Raw genomic sequence first — 22554 nt, forward strand, 5'->3', positions numbered from 1 at the left:
TCCCCGACGTGGTCATTTTTATTCGCTTAGCTCCATTTTCCAGCACTTTTGCAACACGTGTGTAACGTACAATAAAAACAGAGCATCCTTTCAAAATTAGATCGGTGCGCGCTCGTTCGCCCTGGCTAGGTCAGCCACGGCGCGAAGGCCTGCGAAGGCCGCCGGAGGCCCCAGGCGGGAAGTCCCGACGAGCTAGGCGCCCTCGGTGTCCGTGTTGTCGCTGCCGGTGGTGTTGCCGCGGTCCCCCTCGCCCTGCCGCCAGCCGTTCTGCATCTTCCTGAGCGCCCGCTTCCTGTGGGATGCGGCGGGGCGTGGGCAGGTGGGCCTGGCTGCCCGCAGGCCGCCCCGCCTGCCCGCCTGCCCGCCTGCCCGCCTGCCCGCCTGCCCACCTGCGGTAGTTCTCGAAGCTCTCCTTGAGCCGCCGCCTCTCCTTCTCCGGGGGCTCCCCGCCGCTCGGGCCCTCCTGCAGAGGAGCAAGGCCTTCCCACACTGGGACTTCAACTGGTGGGAGGCCGAGCCCACCTAGCCATGGGTCCTGCTGCACCCAAGGTGACAGGACGTGGGGCTGCCCTCTGGCCAGCCGGCTCTGGCCCGGGATCCTGCTACTACAAAGCACGTGACCCTCTGGCTCGAGGACTCCTGTGCAGTGGGGCAAGGCAGCCTCATTCCCATTCAGGTAAATGCTGCATCAGCGGCAAAGGCCCCAAGAGGCCAGAAAGGGGGTGTCCTTTCGCGGCTGCCCTACCTTCCAAGCCCCGCCCCAAGTCTGTGTCTCTAAGGGAGGAGTCCCACCCCCTGCAAAGACCTTGTGATCCTCCCAGCTGTTCAGGGACCCCTGGGACAGGGTCCAGGTAGAGGCTTCCCCGCTCCCTGAGAGCAGTTACTGAGGCCAGCAGGGCCCCAGGCAGCCTTACGTGGGGGGTCAGTGAAAGCTGCTCCTTCTGCAGAGCCACAAGGGGCTGCTCCGCACTCTCCCCATCAGCCTGGCCACCTGGAAAGGAGCACTGTACCTGTGGGTCCTGCCCACAGCCAGCATGGCTACTACCTCCCCTGCCCGCAGCACAAAGGCACCATCCTGGACCAGTGGTGGAAGATCTCCTGAGATGCCCCGGTGGGTCCACTGAGGGCTTTGCATCTAGAAGCCCTGCTTGTCTCTTCTGCCTTCCTCCACGCAGGTCAGCACTGCTACTATCAACCCCCAGCCTCCCAAGCTGGCTGCCTTCAAGCAACCAAGGGCACATGGACAGGAAGGACCCTGGACCGCAGGACAGTTCGCCCACTTGTGCCCCAGCCTGGACAGGCTGAGCCGAGTCCCTGGTCACTGGGCAGCATTCTCAGGGATGGTGGCTCCCAGGCGCATGGTGGCAGTGGCCACAGTGGAGGATCCTGGGCCTCTGGAGGCAAGGATAAGTGTACTACAACAGTTAGCAGCAGATCTGAATATTCCAGATGGTTGGACCTCTCAGAATACATCAGGGCCTGGGCAGGCCAAGACTCAGACCCCTCAGGCAGAAAGGGAGTACCAGCTGGCTCCTGGGTCCTCCCACCTCTGTGTCCAAATCAGGCTTGGTGGCCTCAAGTTCTGTCTTTAGGGCTGTGGCGGGTGGCCCAGCCCCTTACTTCTCCATCCACTACTGCTTCTTCCCTTTTTGCCTCTGCTTAGAGGATGGGGTCAGGCTGCACTGAGGAAGTCTGACTTCCCACGCAACCTCCCTCCCAGGGGCCCCTCCTCCTCCCTCCAGTGGGCCTGTTCCACCTCTACCTGACCCACGCCTTTAGAGGAGAACCCTCCCCAGATCCTCATGACCTCTGGGGACACCGTCCCTGACATGATCAGCCCCTCAAGTCCTGCCTTTAGGATAATAATCCAGGTATAAAATGAGCAAAGGAGGGATTCTGCCTGGCAGCCCAGTGCTGTGTGTAGCTGGTGCATCTACAATCCTGTCCTCACTTTCTCGCCAGGTGCATCTGGACCTTAGCTCACTGTTGCCTCTCTCTGCAGGAGGAAGTTTGGTAGGGTGGGGGGCCAGCCCTGTCTGACTCTGCATTCCTGCTGTCCCATGGGCAACCTGTCCTTGCTTGGCCACAGACCCCACCAACTGGACCCCAAGTTTGAATCCTGTTCTCTCCTTGCTGTCTGGGTGTCCTTGGCCTGATAACTCATTGTACTAAGCTTCAGTTTCCCCATGCAGTGCATGGTGTGCCCCTTGCCTACTCACCTTTGTCTGAGAGTTGGGCATCCTCCAGGTCCCGGGGCAGTGAGAGCTTCCAAAGAAGAGACAGGACATTAGTTAAGCCTTTTGCCACTGTCCCTCCAGGAAAGGACATGACCCACCCAGTTGGCCCAGCTCCTGTCACTCAGCTAGGCCCAGCCACGACTGCCATAGAATTCAGGCACTCAGGGTCCCCAGCCAGGCCAGGCAAAGTAGAGGGAGCCTGGCCATGAAGCTCCAAATGGAGGGCCAGCGAGCGGGCACTGCCCTCACCTCACTTTACCTCCAGCAAACAAAGGCCAGCACTCTTGCCTCTGCTCAGCCCACAGAAGAGGGGACTGCCCAGCTCAGGAAAGCAGGACCCTATGATGAGTGTGGGGCCGTGGTCTCGGGAGTCCTGGGGGAGCCTGCCCTGGACCCACTCTGGGGCCACACTCACCTCCTGGGAATTGCAGGGTGAGCTGTCCTCCAGGTCGGAGCTCTGTGGCCACAGAGAAGGGGCCAGTCAGCAGGCTGTGGGAGCTCTGAGCCCAGGCATAGGGTAGGCCGGGCATGGTAAGGGTTTCTGTCTAGCCCCAATCTTGAGGAAGCCCCCTCTCTGCAAGCCCCTGCCCAGAATGCCTATCCTCCTCCTCCTCAACATCTCCACCCTACCAGTCCACCTGAGGGTCAGCACTTGGTCACAGCCACTGTCCAGCAGTTCCATTTGCTGCTTGGGCCTTGAGCTACATCTACAGCTCTCATTCCACCATGAGGAGGGCACTTTTGAGAATGAGCAGACTCCACATTGGGAAAGAGTGTTGCAGGCCTAGGGACTTGCTGAGACTACCAGCAGGGCACTGGCCATGCCAGGACCGGACCAAGGCTGCCCTGAGGCTGCACAGCCTCTCTGGGGATGGGCCTGCCCCATGTCCCACCCAGGTCCCTCACAGCCCCCCAGACAGGGTCATGGTGCTGCACTTGCAGGACTGCCCCCCGTGCCAGAGGCCCACCAAGACGAGCGAGTCCAGCTGCTGCTGCTTGAGCCTGCCCTCGGTAGCCAGCAGCCGGGCCTCGCACTGGAACAGCTGCAGCTGCAGCTCGTCAGCCTTCTCCCCCAGTTCCCGGATCTGCTTGCGCAGCTCATCCTTCTCCTGAAGGCTCCGGGCACACTGTGCATGCAGCTCCTCCCGAGAGGCCATGGCCTATGGGGACAGCACAGAACATGCCTCAACAGGGAACAAGGCCATTCACCTTTCTCCTAGGCTCTTGGCGCTCCTTTCACAGCACAGTCCCTGACCACTAGCAGCGTTCCTGGCAGGGCTGCACAGCACCGGCCAGCGTAGGCCTCTTCCTTCTTTGTTCCTTTTCGGCAATCGGCATTGGAGGTGGGGGATTGTCAAAATAATGGAAGCTCACAATGGAAAGCGGTGACAGGTTAAAAAAGCAAGAAGATAAAATCTCCATGCTCAATGATCAAAACCCATCAATAGCTGTTTAAGAGTCCCTAAAATGAACATCATGCTTGTACATGCCTGGCCCTCACTGGGGGACCCTAAAGTGTGAGAGATGGATGTGCAAGCAGAGGAGGGACAGATTACATATAAGGACAGAACCCTGATGCGCCCCCTCACACCACACATACACAGCAAACAGAGTGGGAGGCCATCAAGTGTCCAGGGCAAGCCACGCACCAGTGGCTCCTGCCTGTAATCCTAATTACTGAGATCAGGAGGACTGTGATGCCAAGCTAGCCTGAGAAAATAGTTCATGAGAGCCCATCTCCAAAATAACCAGAGCAAAATGGAATGGAGGTGTGGCTCAAACAACCACACAAGCAGGAGCACCTGTTTGTAAGTATGAAGCCCTAAGCAAAAGGAAGACTCGGCCAGGGCATGGTTGGACCACCTGGACAGAGCCGACGGTGCTCCCCGACACTCAGGAGTACCCTGTGCCTGGGAACCAACACCAGCTCCCCGGCCAACAACCCCATCAGGGTACAGCTAGACACTTCCTCTTCCACTAGCAAGTTTTCCCACCTCTACTGTGTGGCTCCAGGAATCTATAGCTCAAGGCTCCTGAAACACACTGCCTTGTGACCTCCAGCACCACCTGGCTGAAGCATCTTCTTTGACTAGAATGACCGGTTCTGTTCGTAGGAATACAGCCAGCCAAAGCCTCAGATTTCTTTTAAGTTAAAAAAGCTACTTGTAAAACAAAATATATAGAAAGCTTCCGTTTCTATAAAACAAGATGTCTACGACAAAACTACAAATGCAGTGTTGAGAAAGGTCTGGAAGCGAGGGTCCAGAGGTAATGGAAGGTGAGTGGGCTGAGTGGGCTGCAGCTGAAGAGAAGGGGTATTAACTTCTTAACTTCATTATTGTTTTCTTTCTTTTTTTAGTTTTTTTGTGGTACTGGGGTTTGAACTTGGGCTCACACTTGCTAGGCAGGTAGGGGCTCTATGCTCTACTGCTTGAGCCATACCTCCAACCTTTTTCCTCTGGTTATTTTTGAGATAGGGTCTTGCTCTGCCCCACCCCAGCCCCCTCAGCCTGAACCATGACCCTCTTATTTTATACTTCCTGTGGTAGCTGGGATGGCAGTAAGTGGTATCATGCCTGGCTATTGGTTGGGATGGAGAGGGGGGGTGGCTCACAAAATTTTTTCCTGGCCTTGTCTCAAACCATGATCCTCCCAAACAGCTAGGATTACAGGCTTGAGCCACCTTACATTTTTGTTTGCATTTTTAAAATAAGCATGCATCACCTTTGTCATTTAAAAATGCGTTGACCAAGCTAGGCCAGTGGGTTTAAGGCCAGCCCAAGCAAAAAGCTATCAGGCATGGTGGCAGGAGGTCTAACTAGGAGGATTGTAGTCTAGGATGGCCCAGGCAGAAAATGTGAGACTCTAACTTAAAAAATAACTAATGCAAAAAGGGTTGGGGGCATAGCTCAAGTGACAGAGCACCTGCCTAGCAAGTGTAAGGTCATGAGTTCAACCCCCAGTACCTCCAAAAAAAAAAAAAAAAACCTTTGACCACTGTCCCAAAGCTGTCACTCTGCAGGCCCATATGGATGGGGAATGGCTCCCTCCTGTCTCCTGCATCTTCATCTCTGCATGCACATGTGGCACCTACCTGGTCTCGCTCAATGGCAACCTCCTCCATCTGTTGCAGGATGGACGAGATGCGGTCCTTGTACATCTTGGAGTCCTTGCGCAAGGCCAGGCACTGCAGCTCAAGCATCTCCCTCTCCTCCATGCACTGTAGGAGGGTGGCTGCTCAGCCCCAGTCACCCTCACCACCTGGCCCCACGGTGGCCAGAACTCACGGGCACACATGGTCAAGCCAGTTAGGATGAGGGGACCACAGACCACAGCAGGCCAGGTTCAGAGACCATGGCCACCACTTGGCCACAGGGAACACGGGCAAGGGGTGGGCACAAGAGGGCTACATCTCCAGGAGTGGGTGAAGGAAAGGTGTTGAGTGGAAATCCCAAAACCTGCTTTCCATGCAGGTCCCAGTGGCCACTGGCTTGGCCTCCCCAGGCCCGGTGTCCATCTGCCCCATGCTCGTACCCGGGTGCGGAGGGCCTCGCCCTGGCGAAGGTCCTTGCGCAGGGAGAAGATGGTGTTGGCCTGCTCCTGGTGGTCCCGCAGTGCCTGGCGCCAGTCCTCCTCCAGCACCTGGATGTAGGGGCTGTTCCTGTTCAGCTTCCTCTCCTGAGGATGGTGAAGGGCAATGGCCTGGCTGGGGAGGCCCGTGCCGCCCTGCTGGACCCTCCCCACACTGCTCAAAGAGGCGACCCTGCTGGTGTGCACTTGGCAGCCCCACCTGCACAGAGGCCTCCAGCTCTTGCACCTGGGCCTGCAGCAGGGCCTTCTCCTGCTGCAGCTCCCACAGCAGCTCCTGGCTGGGCCGCTGCTCCATGGCATGCCTGAGCTTCAGCGTGTGCTTGCGCTCCACCTTGCAGTCGTCCTCTGCCTTCATGAGGCTGTGCTTGAGCCGGTCGACCTGCAGATGGCCCAGTCAACCACAGTGTCCTTTAGGCCCGGCAGCAGGGCTTGCTGGGTCACACCCACAGACAGGGCCAAGCAGGACTCCCTGGCTCTGGGGCATGTCCTCACCTCAAGCTGCAGGTCTCGGTTCCGCATTAGCGCAGCGCCCTTCTCCTCGCTCAGGTGGGCCAGGCGCATGGCCAGGTCATAGTTCTCGTCCTTGCAGCGTTTGAGTTCCCGGCCATAGGACTCACACTCCTCTTTGAGCCTCTGCACACGCTCCTGGTGCTTGCGCAGCAAGCTGTCTTTCACACGCAGCTCCTTGATGAAGTCATCCTTGGAGCTCAGCAGCGCTGTCAGGTCCTGCACTTTCTTCTGCAGCTTCATGACCTCGGTCATCAGCAGCTGCGTCAGGCCTGACTCCCCTGATGCATCTGTGGGCCGGGCAGTGCCATGTCAGACGGAGCCCTCAGCAGTCACCCACAGAGCTCTGCACCTTGGCCTTGTCCAGCCCTGGAGGACCAGCAACTCGAGCTTGGCAAGTTGGCATTCCTGGACTCTCACAGAGAGAAAGCTGAACAAGAAGGCTTCCTCAGAGCTGAGTACACCTACTAGGCCCATTCCGCTGCTCCTCGTGGAAGAGAGGGACTTCAGATTCTAACTCCCCTGCAGGGGCCACTGCACCAAGTCTTGGACCACCACTCTTTGTCTACTTTTATAATGAATCTTAATGAGATGAACAAAGACTGGACATGGCTATCTGGTCAGGATGGCATTCCTCTGCCCTCCTGGAAACTGCAGAATTCTGCCCTTTGGCAGTGGCTGAGGCCTGGGGTACAGGGACTTCAGAGGGGTCAAACCTGCTTTTGGGTGAATAGTCCCAGGCTGGGAGGACAGAGGGGCCCCATTCTCCAGGTGCTCCCATTATGGAGGCCAGCAGGACCCCAACCACGCAGGGCACCCAGACCCTGAAAGTGGCTAAGAGCAACCACCAGGGACACCACCCTACTGGCACACACCATCTTTGCTGCCCTTCCCATGCAAGGTTCACACACAGTATTTTCTTCCCCAGCGTATTCATAGCAGGCCTGGTGGTGTGGGGCCTGTTATGACCCCACCCCACCCCCATACCTGCCTCACCCTCAATGCAACCCGCCTGGCACCCCTCACCAATGATCATGGAGAAGACACGCGCTGGCTCCTTGCCCGTGACCTTCTTGTACAGCTGCGGATAGTAGAGTTCCAGGCTCTCAAGGAATGCCACGTAACCCTTGTGGCCTGTCCGCTGCAGGATATCCAGGAGCACACCTATAGGCAGAAGAGGTGGGCTGGGGGCTAGGGTGGGGTGCAGGGTAGGCTAGGGTCGTGGCAGGCACCTGTGAGGGCCTCAGGGGGAATGCACTCTGAGTGGAGGAGACCCCAGGCATTAGATGCCTCCACCCTCACCCCACATGGACCCCACCTGGCCGAGTGGTCTGGAGCACTGGATGAAGCAGTCTTGGTCTAGCATGGGGACAAAATGCTGCCCAACCACCCCACTGCCTCTCAGGGGTCTCAGCAGTGATGGGTACCCCACTGTCCCTGCCCTCAGCAGATAGAAGGGGGGTGGGGGGAGTCCCATCTATATGCTCAGGATGGACATGCAGCTCACTGTGGGATGGGGAGACAGAGCATGCAGTCACCCCAGGCTGGCTTTTAGGGGAGCTGGGGGCCCAGAACCTGCTGGTGGGGAGAACTGTACCTTACCCACTTTCCTCTTGCGGATGACCAGGTTGGGGTCGCTGAGCACCTGCTCCTCGTCATCGGGGTTGAGGACCTTGCACTGCCGCAGGTAGGGTGTGATGCGTGAGGGATCGATGACTGAGATGAGCTTCACCCGAAAGCTCTCCAGGGTGCTCCAGCACTCATCCTCGTTCTCGTAGTCTGACATGGCCTCAGCAGGCCAGCAGCTGCAGTTGGAGGAGCAGCTCAGGTGAACTCCCAGCTCTCACCCCGTTCCTGATACCCTCTCCACAAGCAGTCAGTCCACACTAAGACCCGGGCCTGTGGTGCCCAGCCAAAGCTCCGGGCAAGGACATCTGAGGCGGGGGGGGGGGGGGCTCAGCCTCATCGCCCCAGTTTTATGACCAATTCCCAGGGGAATGGCAGAGGCACAGTGACTCTTCCTCTTCTGACCATCCCTCCAGCCCTCCTCATCTCTCTTGAGTCCCTGCCTACCTCTCTGGCACCTTGAGCTTTCTCTCTTCCCAAGTCACCTGGGTAAGTGTCAGGGAATGGACGGGTGGGGCCTAAGAGAATACACTCCTCTGAACCATGATCTTCCTCTAAACACTGCTCCTGGACACCCCAACAAGCCCTGGTGCCATAGGGGTGGTCACCTCCTACCCATCAAAGTGAGAGGTGGGAGAAGCTTTTGCTCTTGGGGGCTGCCCTGCTTGGCACCACCTCTTGTGGCTGTGGACCCTGGCAGGGCAGTGTCCAGGCTGGGGTGAGAGGCAGGTCGGCTGGTGGCCCTCCTACTTTGCTGTGTGAAGGAGCCAGGCTGTGTAGGACTTCCTCATTCCCCAACAGGCCCCTGTCCTCCTATCCTTCCACCAGCCACCAGCCGATGATGCAACAGCTCTCTGGCAGCTACCAATATCACTGTCACAGGGGTGCGTCTGTCACCCCCAACAGGTCCAGGTACACTGGGAGGGGATGGCAGTGTCGCCCATGGTCTGGGAAAGCTTCTGTGGCTCCTTCTCTTAGTTCTCAGGTGCTGGGCACCAGTCATCCCTGGGGTCCAGATGAGGCCTGTCCCCGGGCCACATACTCGGGAATGGTCAGTCCAGCTCTAGAAGAGGGGACCACCTATGTTGGAATTACCCATTGCTTCTGTGTGTGCACAGGTGAAGCCTGAGCCAATGGAAGCCATTACAGTCACACATCTGTGCCTCCCTCTGCCACGGAGACCAAGCCCCGACCCAGGCCCCGCACACAGCATCCAACCCCTGGGAAACACTGGTGTTGTCGAGAGGAGTTTGGTCCCTGGCTGTAGAGACATGGTTGTTCTTCTGAGGAATTTCTCAGTTTTCTGCTGCATCTTGTCACCATCTAGTTCAGTGTCTTTGTGGACAATCCTTGAACTCTGGACCTATTGCCCACCTTTCTAGCCCCAAAGCCACATGGTCCCACACTGAACTCTCATCATTCATTCCCCTAAAGTGCACATGTATATACCAAGAGGCTGTGAAAGGCAGGGCAGAACAGTGGAGCCCCTGGCTATGGTCGCTAAGGCTCTGAGGCATTGTTCAGGGCAGGAGTGCCATGGTCTTCCCCGCCACCTTTCAGAAAGGGCCCCAGCCGAGCCTACCTCAGGGTCTTGCAGAGCCACCTGCCAGCAGGACTGTCCTGGCCGTGGGCTTGCCTCCAGAGTGTCCTGTTGAAATGTTGCTGGCAGTCCTGGCTGGACAGAGGGTGGAGCCTGTGAGGGAGGCTCTGCACTTCCTGATGGGTTCTGGTTTAACACCACAGAGGCCCGCCAGTCCACCCACAGGGAACAGTCCCTGCTGGCCTGATTTCTGATTCGCCCAGGCAGGGCAGACCCAGGGGCAGGGCAGAGGGAAGTAGAAACCCTCTGGAGAGCAGAGAAGCCTTCCCGCTTGCCCATTTGCCTAGGGCCACCCAGATTCATGGACACCTAGCATCGTGGGAGGTCAAAAACCTTCCTGGGGTTGGAGGAGGCCAGTTCACTTACCCAGCCCACTTTGACCTGGACACAATCTTCAGGAGGCTTTTCCAGCAGCCATGGTCAGGCCTATAGGTACAGGCAGGGAGTTTGGCTCCAACCCTGAACTCACTGCACAGTCTGGCCTGCACATGCTCTGGCCATACAAGGGCTGGCAGACCACCGCATGGCACTCAGGAGGGCAGGTGGGCTCAGGGGGCTGTTGCAGTCTGCCAGAGGCACTGCCTTATTTGCTCCACATTGTTGCTAACCCCGTCCAGCTGGCACAGCACACTCAAGCCTCCCAGAAGGCAAAGAACCCCTCTAACATCCTCCACACGGTCACTGGGCATCCTCATGCTCCCTCTCCACCAGGACATGGGGACTCAGAACCGCTCCCTAAGCCCTGCAGCCAGTTTCAGAAGGCTGTTAATGGAAGGGCAAGCTTGGCTAATGCCCACAGATGACGGGCAGCAGAGCCCTCCACCTCAGGGCAGCCCTTGAAGCCTCGTCCCCAAGATGGGCACAGGAAATCCCAGGCTCCACCTGAACCGGTGTAGCTGGTTGAACCATGCTGCTGCCTAGCCTGACTGGTAGGGCAGAGGCAACAGCTACGGAGGTGGCAGGTACAAAGTGTAGGTCTCTGACCTTTAGTGGCAGCCTGGCTTTTCTGCTGGCTTCCGCAGGAAGGGCAGTAGCCCTATATTTGGATTGAGAAGCAGTCAGGAGTCTTCTCTGGGGAGCTGCACTGCTGGGGTCCATGTCCCACCTGAGCCTCCGCATTGGTTGCAGGAGCTTTCCAGGGTTTTATTCCTACTGCAGAGAGGGGGCGCAAGTCCCTCAAAGCACAGCGTTTCACCAGGTGGTAAAAACAAAGATGATGGTATTTTTCTCATGCTGTGTTCTTAAAAGGCAGTATCAGAACTAAGGTAGGAATCAGTAGCAGGAAGGTGTCTGGAATATCCCCAAATGTGGAAATTAAGTATGAAGCCTCTAACTCAAAGTCAGAGGAAGGCACAAGGAAAACTGGTCACTGAGAATGGCAAGATGACACACAGGGCACACTTGCAAATGGTAGCTGTGTGCACAACAGGCCATCTGCTGGGGTGGACGAGCAGCATGGTGGACTGATGGTGGCACCTGGACCAGGGTAGGCATGGTTGTTCTTTTACTTCTCTGTGTTGGACATTTTCCATAAAAGGAAGACAAGCATACTCCAAGAACAAAGTCCATAGAAGAGCCACAGGTTTGGGATAACAGGAAACCTATGTCATGAAAATAAGGACATGGGAAAAGGGAAGGGGCAGAGATGGAGGCGGGGCTTGGTCTGTGCATAAGCAATTATGAGGGGAAGGGCACTGTGGCTGTAACTGGCCAGCTAGGCAGTCCCAGGGACCCTGCCTGGGGAGGCACGGGACACAAAATGAACAGGAGCTGCTTCTCCATCCTCCCAAGCCCTCTGGCAAGGCTCAGGGTCCCCGGGATCAAGGGCCTGAAGAAGCCCAGTGCACAGGAGGCACTGAGGACCCTGGCAGAGCTGGCCGGCACTCCGTGTGTCCCCAGGGCTGACTGCCAGGAGAGTTTAGGCACTGACTGGTGACCTGATTCTGGTTGGTGGCAGCTCTGGGTGTAAGTGCCCATACCTCAAGACAACAAAACCACAAAAGCCTGTGTCCTGCTTTTTAATTAAAAAAATAAAACATCTACTTTATTCCTTCAGGTATCTGGATTTGGACTTAGGGCCTAGCCAGGCCCATGAGCCGCAGAGCCATTGTCGTCACATCCTCCTACCCGCTGCTGGCAGAGGTCAGTCTGTGGGTCAGTCAGTAGCTCCCTGGCTTCTAGCCACTTCCTCCTGTGGGGATGTGGTGGGCTCCTGGACAGGGGTGAGCCCTGCCTCTTGCTGGGAGTAAGGGTAGGCTCTGGGCCCCGAGAGTCCTTGTCCTAAAACACAGGAACATACTAACAGTAGGGGAACCTTGACCCCAGCAGGTTCCAGGACGCACCGCCAAACCCCACAGCCAGTGTTGTTGAGAGTACCTGCCCTAAAGCTAGCACTGTGCCACATGAGGACAGATGCCATTGCTCAGAGAGGGCTTCACAGAAGTCTGACTGGAACATCCTAGAAATCCCCTGGTGGTCCCGATACCTCTCCTTCTCTGCCTTCCCTGGGAACCACCCTGCAGTCACGGGAAAGCTCTTGCCTCTGGGCCTGCTGACTCAGACCACCCCCTCGCCCACCAGGTAGCACTGTCCCAGACCTGGGGACCCAGCAGCAAAAAGCAAAGTGCTTTTAAGGGCTTGTGGTCATGGAGAAACAGTGGGCTGTGTGTGTGGAAAGTGGGCACCAGCAGTGTCACCTTAGAAGAGTGGTCAGGGAAGGCATTTCTGAGATTCCAGTGAAGGGAAAGGAGTTGGGCAAGTAGGGCTAGGCAGAAGGGAGTCGGGTCAAGGCCCAGAGGAAGCCAGCAGGAAGGAAGTATGAGAAACTGGTATGGAGCCCAGGGTAGGGGGATGATGGAGAGGGTGGATTAATGTCCCAGAAGGGCCTCCATGACCTCAGACCTGCCCATTCAGGCCCAGCACACCCAGTTAACCCCATCACACCTGGCTCCAGCTCAAGTGTCCCAAAGCAGGGCAGAGGGAGGGTACCACATTCTGGATGCCCACCTTTCTTCCTAGTTGCCAGGTGACACCCTCCACTAGGAACTCACCTTCTGCTCACGGCATCCGCTTCCGCTTCCGGGTATGCCTGGCATGCCGGGTCCTGAGCACGTCAAGTTCATCAGAAGCATCCAGGTGGGAGGGGGCAGAACCTTCACCAGGGTCTGGGGCTCCCTGAAATAAGACCCAGGTAAGGGAGACAAAATGACCTCCCAGTCATGATGAGCAGGGGATGAGGTAGAGAAGGGCTGTGAGAATACAGTCTCCTAAACCAAACACCAGGCAGTTCCTGGGATCATCTTTGCCCAGGACAGGCACATAGGTTGTGCTGAACCAAGAGGCTGCCATCACAGGCCTTCCTTGTACCCAAGGTGGGTCCCAGCTATTGTGGCTTTCTCCCTCACATGGAAGTCTTTAACCTCCTTTAAGCAGTGCCCAGGTAGCTAACCTCCTGACCCCTGGGATTAGGGTCAGTGAGGCAGTGATAAGTATTGCTCCCCTGTGGCAGTAGTTTCTGCCTTGCTTCAGCCCAGGGGAAGGAGGCCCCATATGCCCACTCCACCCCTGTAGGGCCTAGACAACCCCTCTGGCTTGGCGCAGAAGTCTGAGACGCCCCCTGGAAGGGGAAAGAGGCCTTGTGAGGACTCCCTGGATGTAGTTGGGAGAACACGAAATACAGTCACCACCACCCAACACACACACACCCACACCCACACCCACACCCCCCGCACACACACACTTTTTGTTCTAAGGCTTATCTGGGGAAATAGGAAACCAGTCTTGCCCACCCAGCTCAGAGAACGCTTTATGAGCAAGAGATGCCTGGAAGAAACTCAATCCAGAGGAATGGGGACGAAGGCAGCTGCCACCTTTGCTGTGCCTGCAGTGGGGATATGGCCTAAGCAACTCCCTCAGACTCATGGTCACCATGTAAGGAGGGTCCTGCCTCAGAGGCAAGTTGCCTCTTCTGCTGCCCACAGCCCAAGAGAGGTGGCTTTTGTACAGAAGTCCCATGTCAGCGGGCTACACAAGCTTCCTCCCTGAGAAACTCATTGCCAGCCCTGCCGGGCAACTTCTACCTGCTCCAGCTCATGCTCCCAGCAAGCCTGACATGCAGGCAAGTGAGACCCTGCATGGCCCACCTGCTATAGAATCAGGGCAGGGACCAGCACCCTTACCTGGACGGGGCTTGTGGCCACTTGCATTCTGCTGGATGTGCAGCCCAGCTGCCTGACCTTGTCCTCGAGCCCCAGCTCACCCAAGAGGTCCTCATCTTCGCTCTCAGGGCCCACCCTTATGGCTGAGAGGGTGGTATGGACACCACATGGGGACAGAGTGGCCAGGAGTGCAGGAAGGGTAAAGGCTGCCAGAAACCGTGTCTTTAATAGGAGGTAGGCTGGGTTGTCCTGCAGCTGCCTCTGCACTACCCCCAGCAAGGCCTGCAGAGTTCCAGCCTGAGGCTCAGGTCTGGCTCCAGCTGCCCTGCTGGCCACCAAGGAAACTGCCTTGTGCTCCAAGGCCTTCTTACAGAGCAGGAGGCTGGACAGCACGCGCAGGCTACAGAGGGTTGGGGGTAGGTAGGGCAGCATGCTATCTAGCTGGGGCACACAAGCACCTTGTGGGCCCCTGAGCCACTCCCTCATGGCTGCTTCGCTCTCCTGGGAGAGCAGCTGCAGGTCCAGTGTCCCCTTCTCAGGTCCAGGTGGGGGTGGTCTCTCTAGTCTCAGAGACCCCTGTGGCTCTGGTGACCCTGAGGGAGACCTTGGTGTCCCTCCTGGATTACTCCTGGGACCAGGGCTGCCATCAATAGGCAACTGGCTGGGACAGGGGAGCTCTGCCTCCGGGTGGTCAGCCTGGGAAAACATTGTTGGCACGGATATCTCCCTGGCAACCTGGGCCTCCCCAAGGGCACAGGGCATATCACCACCAACTTCTGCAAGGCTTAGGGATGGGGAACACCTTGGGGGGGCTGTCTCTGTATTCACACTGACTGGAGGTTGCCGAGGGCAAGAGGGAGTCTCTGTGGGGGGTTGTAGCAGTGTTGTTGCTGACAGCCCGGTGGGGCCAGGGGTCCCCATTTGCCTGGGGAGGCCCACCACAGCTGGCCCTGGCACAGGGAGCAACCCCTGGGTTGTAAGTACCAAGGTGATGGGTAGGGGGATGCTGGCTGCCAGGGGCAACCCACCCTTGTTTGTGTCCAGGGAAGGCATCAGGCTGAGGGGCTGCATGGGCAGCTGAGTAGGGTTAGGGGCTATGGGAAGAAAGGGTAGGACCTTGGGCAGGTTCTGCTTCTGGGATGTGGCAGGGGTTTGAGATTGTCCTGAACTGCTTGGAGGGCAGCTCACAGGGCTCTGGACCAGAGAGCTGAAGGCAGCAGAGGCTATGTCCTGGGCTCCTGGAGTAAGGGGCAGGGCTTGCAGTCCCATGGGCCTCTCATTCTTGGCTGAAGTCCCAGGCTCCTGCCAGGAGCCAGAAGAGCTTGCAATGGCTCCTGCAGGAGCTGCAGGCCCAGACAGCGCTATGCTTGGGATGCCAGGTCCTGTGGCTGTGGGACTCTGGGAAGCTAGTGGCAGAGGGGCCTGGAGGATCACAGATGAGGAAACCAGCAGCTGGGGCTGGAGAGCCACAGGGCTCTGGGCGGCTTTCCTTGCACGGGACTCACGGAGCCGCTTCTCACGAAGAAGCTCAGACACAGTCTTGGGTTTGGGCCGGGGACCACACAGGGCTGGCGTGGGGACTTGTGGGGAGGAAGACTTGGCCTGGCAGGAGTCCAACTGCATGCGTCCTCTGTGGCTGGAGCTCTTCATAGTGTCCTGAGCTAGCACATTTGGGAAGAGGCAGCCTATGAGAGGACAGACACCTGCCTTTCTGGGGAATTCTAGACACCCGGTCCAGGGACATCAGGAGGCCTGCAAGTGGGCAGCTATTGGACAGAAGGCATAGGAGTCTGGCCATAGGCTAAGAGAAGCTCCAGCTGCCTCTTCCCAGGTCTCCTACCTCACGGCCTCCCAAAGCCAAGTGCTCTGTTCACAGCCAGGGCAGCAGATGCCTGGGGCAGCCCAGCCTGTTTAATAACAAATAGCCTAGGACCAGTGCCTAATCCTCAAGCACTTTTAAAACCAGGACTGTTGGGCCCCATTGCTCTCCCCATACTGTGTGACAAAGCACTGTCCTTTCAGGACCAAAGGCTTTTCCCAGGTCTGTAGGCATGGGGTGGCTACTGGGTGCCAGCAGGCGGAAGCCCAAGCAGCTCCAGGCTGCTCTCAGCCTGGGCCACAGGCTGTGCTGCTGGGAGACTGCAGCTCAAATGCATGACAAGTGTGTATGGCCTTTCCCACCAAAATAGAGAAAAGCATGGGGCACTGGTACCTGGGGTGTTCTGGGTACTAGAGGGCTCCTGAGAAAGAAGAAAGAGGAAAGTTAGCCAGTAGGGATCCTTACTAGGCCCCACCACCTGTTCCCACCCAGACAGCCCTCACCATTTCCTGCAGTGGGGGAAGGCCCCAAGCACTGGAGCTGCCTATCTCTGCACAGAGCTCAGGGACTGCTGCTGCTGCAGGCTCCTAGTGCAGTCTGGCCTGCAGGTGTCTGGCCATGAGCAGTCAGCACAATGTGGAATTTGTGGCCCATGGGCACCAGAGTTTTAATTGGTCTCTAGTTTAGTGTCACCTCAGGGTGAGGCCTTTTGCTGACTGAGCTCATAGGCATTTAGTACCTGAAGCAAATGGTGCCCAATAGCTCCCAGATAGCCTTGGCTGAGCTCTGTTCCACCTATACTTGCCTAAGATTTGGCACTAGGCCTCTCAGGCTCTAGTGCATGCAGATGGCTCCCTGGAGGGAGTGCATCAGGGCAGAGTGAGGTGCAGTGGGGGCTGCTCTAGGGGATGGACCCACACCTCCACAGGAGCCTGGGAATTCCCCCTTTACAGGAGAGCTGGGTACTGCTGGGGAGGCAGCTCTCACCTTTGCTTCTTACCCCCAGTGCCCACTACCTGTGGAAGACGTGGTGGTGGGCCCCGAGCATCAGGCTGGAGAGGTGCAGGTGGTTGGGCCTTCCTCTCTCGAACCACCTCCATGCAGCCTGCAGTGTCAATCTGCAGCAGCTGAGACATATAGGGGTAAGAGAACCTCCACGGCCCCCACTCCCACAACATACACAGGGCCCAGGCACCAAGGGCGTCAGTGGGATGGAGGTTGGACCTGACCATGGCTGCTCTCAGGAGCAGATCCAAGTCCTCACAGTCTGGCTGGAGCCCTATGAGGGAGGCCATGATGACTTCATGTAACCCAGCCTGGACTTGAGTCCTTAGACCCATCCCAATCCTCCCCTCGTCTTCCACTTTAACCCAGGGCCCAGATACCTGCTCCCTTCCCAGGGCACCATTTAACCTGATGGGATGGCAAACACTGATTGGTTAGCTGTCCCCGCCCCTTCCATGTTAACCCCTGAAAGTTGCAGGCCACGACCAGGAGACTGTTTCTTTTTATAAAACATTTCCAGTGTTTTATAACACTGGAAATCAACTGGATGTTGATCACAGCTATATACTTTTTTGATAACTCTTTCCTTTTCTTTTTGGTGGCACTGGGGTTTAAACTCAGGGCCTACCTATACTTGCTAGGCAGGTACTCTACCACTTGAGCCACTCCACCAGCCCAGGAAAACTGTTTTCAAGGATCAAAACACCTTCCTAGATAATGGCCTTTATGGAGTGAACCAAGAAGAACAAAGCAGAACACACAGCATTGCTCAGGGCTCACCTGGATAAACAGTGCAAACACTGGGGTGCTGGCAAGGTGGGCATGCTCCAGCTGCGTCCTGATGCCATCGGCTGGGGGAGAAGGGCATGTTCCCAGGCTAGCCTCACCAATGGGCAGAAGGCAGTCTCTCTAAACCCCCTCACCACCCAAACACCACCATATTCAGCCTCCCCCTTCCTTGGCAAGAAAGCTTGGCATGACTGTTCTTCCTCAAAAGCATTGGGGACAGGTGCATCTGACCCTCACCTGAGTTGGACCCAGGTGTGCCTGCCTTTCCAAGGTTCCCCTGCTGAGGCCAATCCCCTAAGGGACCACCCTGCCACAAGCAAGAAGCACTCAAGTTCCTATCCCTGCTCCCCACCCCCAAGGAGCCCTAGGTAGTACCGTGAGTCTGCACTGCCCTGGGCCTCCGGGGAGCCTGTGTGCAAGGCAGGGTGACATCACCCACCCAGGGCGTCATGGCCAACAGAAGCCTGCGCTCAAGGAACCTCCAGTTTAGAGCATGTCTCTGGCGCCTCTGCCTGTTCCGAAAGGATCCACGCCACAGCCGCCGCAGGTGGGGCCCAGCCATGTGGTCTCCAGGGCCAGGCCCTGGGAGTGAGTCAGACAGAGCCGGCTGCTTCAGACCTTCCTTCTGCAAGGAGAAAGGTACCTAGGCCCTGGCCAGGGTTCCCAGTCCCCACTCAGACCAGGGTGGGGTGGCAGCGGTGCTCCCACATGCACGTGCGCTCAGGCCCTCACCAGACTGTGGCTCCGGGTGGCTCTGCTGGTCCTGAGCACCCTCAGCATGGTCTCCAGGGGCACCGTTAGCACACACTGCCTGTCCTGACAAGGAGATCGGAGACAATATGGCAGAACCACTGCACAGGCCTTATGTCTGAGCTGCCCTGGACCCCTTCCTTGCCCAGACCACCAAAGTATAAGCTGTGGGCACCACTTACTACTTGGGAGAAGTAAGTCCACTATAGTTAGTGTGTGGGCTTTGGCAAGACTTGCCCCTAAGGAAGGAGGTGGTATATCCCCAGGGACTGGCTCCCAGGACACCAACAGTTTCTTGAGTCACCAGCAGCTCCCTCTCCAGAAGAGGCTGTGGCTCATGTGGTGGCCAAGGCCATGGGACATACTCTCCCCATCTGTAGAGCTGGAACTGTATACCCCACCCCCAGACTAGCCCATGCATCCTGCACAGCTACTCCTGACCTGTCAGAACTGTGCCCCACCCAGGACCCCAACACCCTGAAGATGCACAGGGAGACTTGGGATCCTGCAGGTTGGATTGGGGCTCTTCCCAATTCCTTCCCCCTACCCCTGGCTTGGGGGTGAAAAGTATCAGAAACGCCTCCAAGTCTAAGTGTCCACTCAGCTATGCCCCTGAAGTAACTCTCCTTGCGGCCTTCAAGCAAGTAAGTTGGAAAAAAAGGAGGCTTCTGTCCCTGGGCAATCCCGAAATCAGCCTGAAGCAGCACATTCTAAGGAGCACCAAGGGGAAATGGCTTGTGGCTAGGCCAGAGACCAGGTTGCCATCTTGTCACAGAGTGCTTGCCTCAGTGACCACCGGCTTTTCCCCTTGCACACATTCTGGGGTGCACCTGGAACCCACCTTGCAGGTCTGTGCCTCTCCACTTGATGGGTGAGTGCTCAGCAACTGGGTGCCTCTTGGGACAGTGCTGTGTGTCCTGGAATGCATCTGTGCCTGGCTCATTTCCTCTCCAGGGGCAGAGGCTATGGTGGAAACTTCCTTGTGGCGACCCTGGGCAGTTTTGGACACCTTGGGAGGGCAGGGGGAGGTAGCACAGTGTCCTGGGCAGCAACCTGCCTCTTCTCTCAGTGGCTGGCTGATGCCTTGCCTAGCAGGAACCCACAGGTCAATGTCTGGCACTGTGTATGGTGGGGACAGCAACACTTTGCCACCCTCCTGGGGCTCTTCTAGCTCTGGTTCGGAGTCCTCGCTGCTGCTGCTGCTGCTGCTGCTGCTGCTGCTGCTGTGACCGCCACTGCTGTCCCCACTGCTACTGCTGCCACTGCTGCTGGAGCTCCACCGGACACTGTGACGGGGCCTCTGCCGCCGCCTCCGGAGACTCTGCTTCTTCTGAGGGGAGGAAAGGACCACTTTGAAGCCTGGGCTACCCGACTGAAGGACAACAGGCAGGCAAGATAGCCCTTAGGGAAAACCCCAAGCAGGGATGCCTTCAGGGCACAGTGTGCGGCCCATGAGGCAGGTCTTTGCCATTGGCCTCAGGAAGGATACATACCAGGACCAGAGACCATACAGCCCTCCCTCCCTCCACACATCACCCTTAGTCCCTCATCCCACTCAACAAGTCCCACAGGTGACAGGCTTCTGTCTGACTTCCAGTAAAGCTCCAAAAGGGAACAAATGCCTCACCCTGACCATGATTTTCCACTTGCTCAGACACTGGGAGCCTGATCGGTGGGGTAGTTCAGAAGCTATCTTTGCCCAGTGACCTATAAAGGAAAAACCACAAGGAACTGCTTCACGCTGCTTGCCTTTATGACACAGCTTCTCAGCTTGGGAAGGCCCAAAGTCTGAAGGCCAAGGCGGGGCCATCAGGGTGGACTTCCTGCACATCCCCACGTACCCAGCAAGGCTGATGCACCTGCATCTCTTGGATGACCCAGCCCTTGGGAGTTCTGGCAAATATGATCAGGAAGGAGACATCGCCCCATGTTTTCAAAAGGCTCTTATGTATTTGCTACACCCAGACTCCAAACCAGATGTCTCTAACAAGCTATGTTCCTTTCACATTGTGTTGGCAGGCAGGACACTGGACATTGCCTTTATGGGGCAGTGTGACAATAGGTAACAAAATCCTTCATATTTTGAATATCCTCGAACCAAGCAATACCACAGCTAGGTTTATTCTTAAGCTATTACTAATGTGAACAAGATTTAGATGTAAAACCTCAGCTCATTTCAGACAGAGAGCAAAAACTGGGAAATCTAATGTCTGAAGCCAGGTGCTGGTGGTTCATGCCTGTAATCCTAACTACCCAGAAGGAAGAGATGAGGAGGATCGTGGTTCAAAGCCAGCCTGGGCAAACAGTTCATGATATTCTATCTTGAAAAAACTCATCATAAAAAAAGGGCTGGTGGAGTGGCTCAAGGTGTAGGCCCCAAGTTCAAACCCCAGTACTGGGGAAAAAAAAATTAAAAGTCTGTCCCGACAAGGTTAACTTAGGTATAACCCAGGCAGTTCTCTTCAGCACAGCTGCACAGCTGCACAGCTGCACACCTGGTGCAGCCAGGTGAAAGGAGCTGCCGACAGTGACACGCCTTTTCCTAGAAAGACCATCTGCAGAGAAAGCAGTGGGCAGCGCTCACAGCAAACAGCGCTTATCTTGGGGTGAGATGAATTATGCAATTCCTCCTCTTTCTGCACATCTGCACTTGTGAATTTTTCCAGTGAATGTGTATCAATTTTAATGGGATGCTGCGACGTGGCTCGTGGCGGGGCACTTGCCTAGCAGGCACGGCACCCTGGGTTCCATTCGTAGCACCAAGAATAAGTAAGTAAATAAAACAAATTGTGTAATGGGGAGACCCACTGCCACCTGGGTGACAGCAAGGAAGGCGCAGCCAAGGACCGACGCATACCCTAGGCCCCAAAGTGCTGCAGGCCTTCTGGAAAGGGTGGTTGTCCCCAGTGCTCACCAACACCGTGTTTTTCTATCAACTCCATCAGCTGCGCCTCCTCTTCAGCACTCCACCGCCCCTTCTTCAAGCTGAAGTGTAACCTTCTGAGGTAGCTAAAAGTGATGAGGGACCAAAAGGACATTTTAATCACCAAGATCCCTCTCACTGCTGTCCCTATCCCTCCAATGACTTCTTACACATGACATCAAAGACCCAGGAAAAATAAACTTGACTTCTCCAAAACTTAGTATTTTTGTGCTCTAAGGGACCCCACCAAGAAAGTAGAAAGAGCTGGGTGCTGGTGGCTCATGCCTGAAATCCTAGCTACTCAGGAGGCAGAGATCAGAAGGATTCACCAAACCAGATGAATAGTTTGCAAGACCCTATCTTGAAAAAACCTTTCACAAAAATAGGGCTGGTGGAGTGGTTCAAGGTGAAGGCCCCGAGTTCAAGCCCCAGTACTGCAAAAAAAAAAAGAGGGGCTGGGATGTAGCTTGGTGGTACAGTGCTTGCCTAGCATTTGCGAGGCCCTGGGTTCGATCCCAGCATCAAAAAAGAAAAGAGAAAAAAAAAAAAAAGAAAAAGAAAGTAGAAAGAACAACTGGGTGTAGTAGTGGCGGCTCATTCTTGTAACCCCAGCTGCTTGGGAGACAAAGACCAGGAAGACTGTGGTTTGAAGACAACCTGGGAAGAGTTATGAAGACCCAATCTCAATCAATAAGCCAGGCATGGTGGTAGATGCCTATGATCCCAATTATGTGGGAAGCATAGGTAGGAGGATCAAAGTCCAGGCCAGCCCAGGCAAAGATCAAGACCCTATTCAAAAAAATCACTAAAGCTAAAAGGGCTGGGAGCATGGTAGAGAGCAAGCAAGGACCAAGTTCAAACCCCAGTATCTCACCCCAAAAAAGTAGAAAGACAAACCACAAATTGGGAGGCTATTTGCAAATCACATATCTGATAAGACACTTGAATATAGAATAAAGAGCTCTTATGAGCTAACAGTACAAAGACAGCCCTGGTGTGGTGGAGCATGCCTATAATCCCAGCACTCAGGAGGCTGAGACCTCTTCATTCTCAAGTTGTAGAGCACCTGCCTAGCAAGCATGAGGCCCTGCGTTCAAACCCTAGTAATGCCAAGAAACAAAAACAAAAAATCCTATAAACAAGTAATTTAAAAAACGGGCAAAGGATTTGAATACATCTCTCTCCAAAGACATATGTATGTGTGTGTGTGCGTGCGCACGTGTGTGTGTGTGTGTGTGTGTGTGTGTACATATGTGTAGCCAGTAGGTACATGCAGAGATGCTCAACACAGCGACCAGGGAAATGCCGATCAAAACCACTATGAGACACCACTTCACACCCACTAGGAAGGGTATAATCACAGACAGATAATAACAAGTGTTGGAGTGAATGTGGAAACCTCATACATTGCTGGTGGGAACACAAAACGGTTCAGCCACTCAGAAAAAAGCCCGGCAGTTTCCAAAAGGCTGGTATATACACAAAAGATGTGCCGGAGACAAACATGCATTATCTGATACAGAAACTTGTACACACATTTTAAATGTTTT

General features: G+C 56.0%; 2 protein-coding genes across 11 annotated transcripts in view; both read right to left on the minus strand.

Moving 5' to 3' along the window:
• On the minus strand, positions 1–9677 carry Card9 (caspase recruitment domain family member 9). 2 transcript variants are annotated; one of them, XM_074052835.1, is made up of 13 exons: positions 9544–9677; positions 7938–8140; positions 7362–7499; positions 6321–6625; positions 6028–6207; positions 5772–5915; positions 5332–5457; positions 3206–3397; positions 2653–2694; positions 2220–2265; positions 915–991; positions 390–463; positions 1–292 (listed from the first exon to the last, which is right to left on the minus strand). In XM_074052835.1, exons 2-13 carry the CDS (start codon positions 8119–8121, stop codon positions 193–195), a joined length of 1608 nt encoding a protein of 535 aa, XP_073908936.1. In that variant the 5' UTR covers positions 8122–8140; positions 9544–9677; the 3' UTR covers positions 1–192. The 2 variants fall into 2 exon arrangements, with proteins under 2 accessions (XP_073908936.1, XP_073908937.1); XM_074052836.1 differs by lacking the exon at positions 9544–9677 and having other exon boundaries at positions 7933–8070.
• Snapc4 (small nuclear RNA activating complex polypeptide 4) overlaps positions 9544–22554 on the minus strand; it is a 24055-nt gene continuing 11044 nt past the window's right edge. For 5 of the 9 annotated variants that reach the window (XM_074052825.1, XM_074052826.1, XM_020183531.2 and 2 more), the window contains 11 exons: positions 20996–21090; positions 19709–19788; positions 18923–19411; positions 18064–18147; positions 17707–17956; positions 17323–17393; positions 16554–16664; positions 15931–15958; positions 13740–15379; positions 12612–12735; positions 11566–11841 (listed from right to left, as the gene is read on the minus strand). In XM_074052825.1, coding sequence (XP_073908926.1) covers positions 12619–12735; positions 13740–15379; positions 15931–15958; positions 16554–16664; positions 17323–17393; positions 17707–17956; positions 18064–18147; positions 18923–19411; positions 19709–19788; positions 20996–21090 — 2965 coding nt within the window. In that variant the 3' untranslated portion in view covers positions 11566–11841; positions 12612–12618. Of the gene's footprint in view, positions 9637–9927; positions 11163–11565; positions 11842–12611; positions 12736–13739; positions 15380–15930; positions 15959–16537; positions 16665–17322; positions 17394–17706; positions 17957–18063; positions 18148–18922; positions 19412–19708; positions 19789–20995; positions 21091–22554 lie in introns of those variants that run through there. The other 4 variants (XR_012440684.1, XR_012440683.1, XM_074052828.1 and 1 more) reach the window with 4 other exon arrangements.

Source organism: Castor canadensis, chromosome 13, assembly GCF_047511655.1.
Source record: "Castor canadensis chromosome 13, mCasCan1.hap1v2, whole genome shotgun sequence".
In the NCBI taxonomy this organism is placed as follows: Eukaryota; Metazoa; Chordata; class Mammalia; order Rodentia; family Castoridae; genus Castor; species Castor canadensis.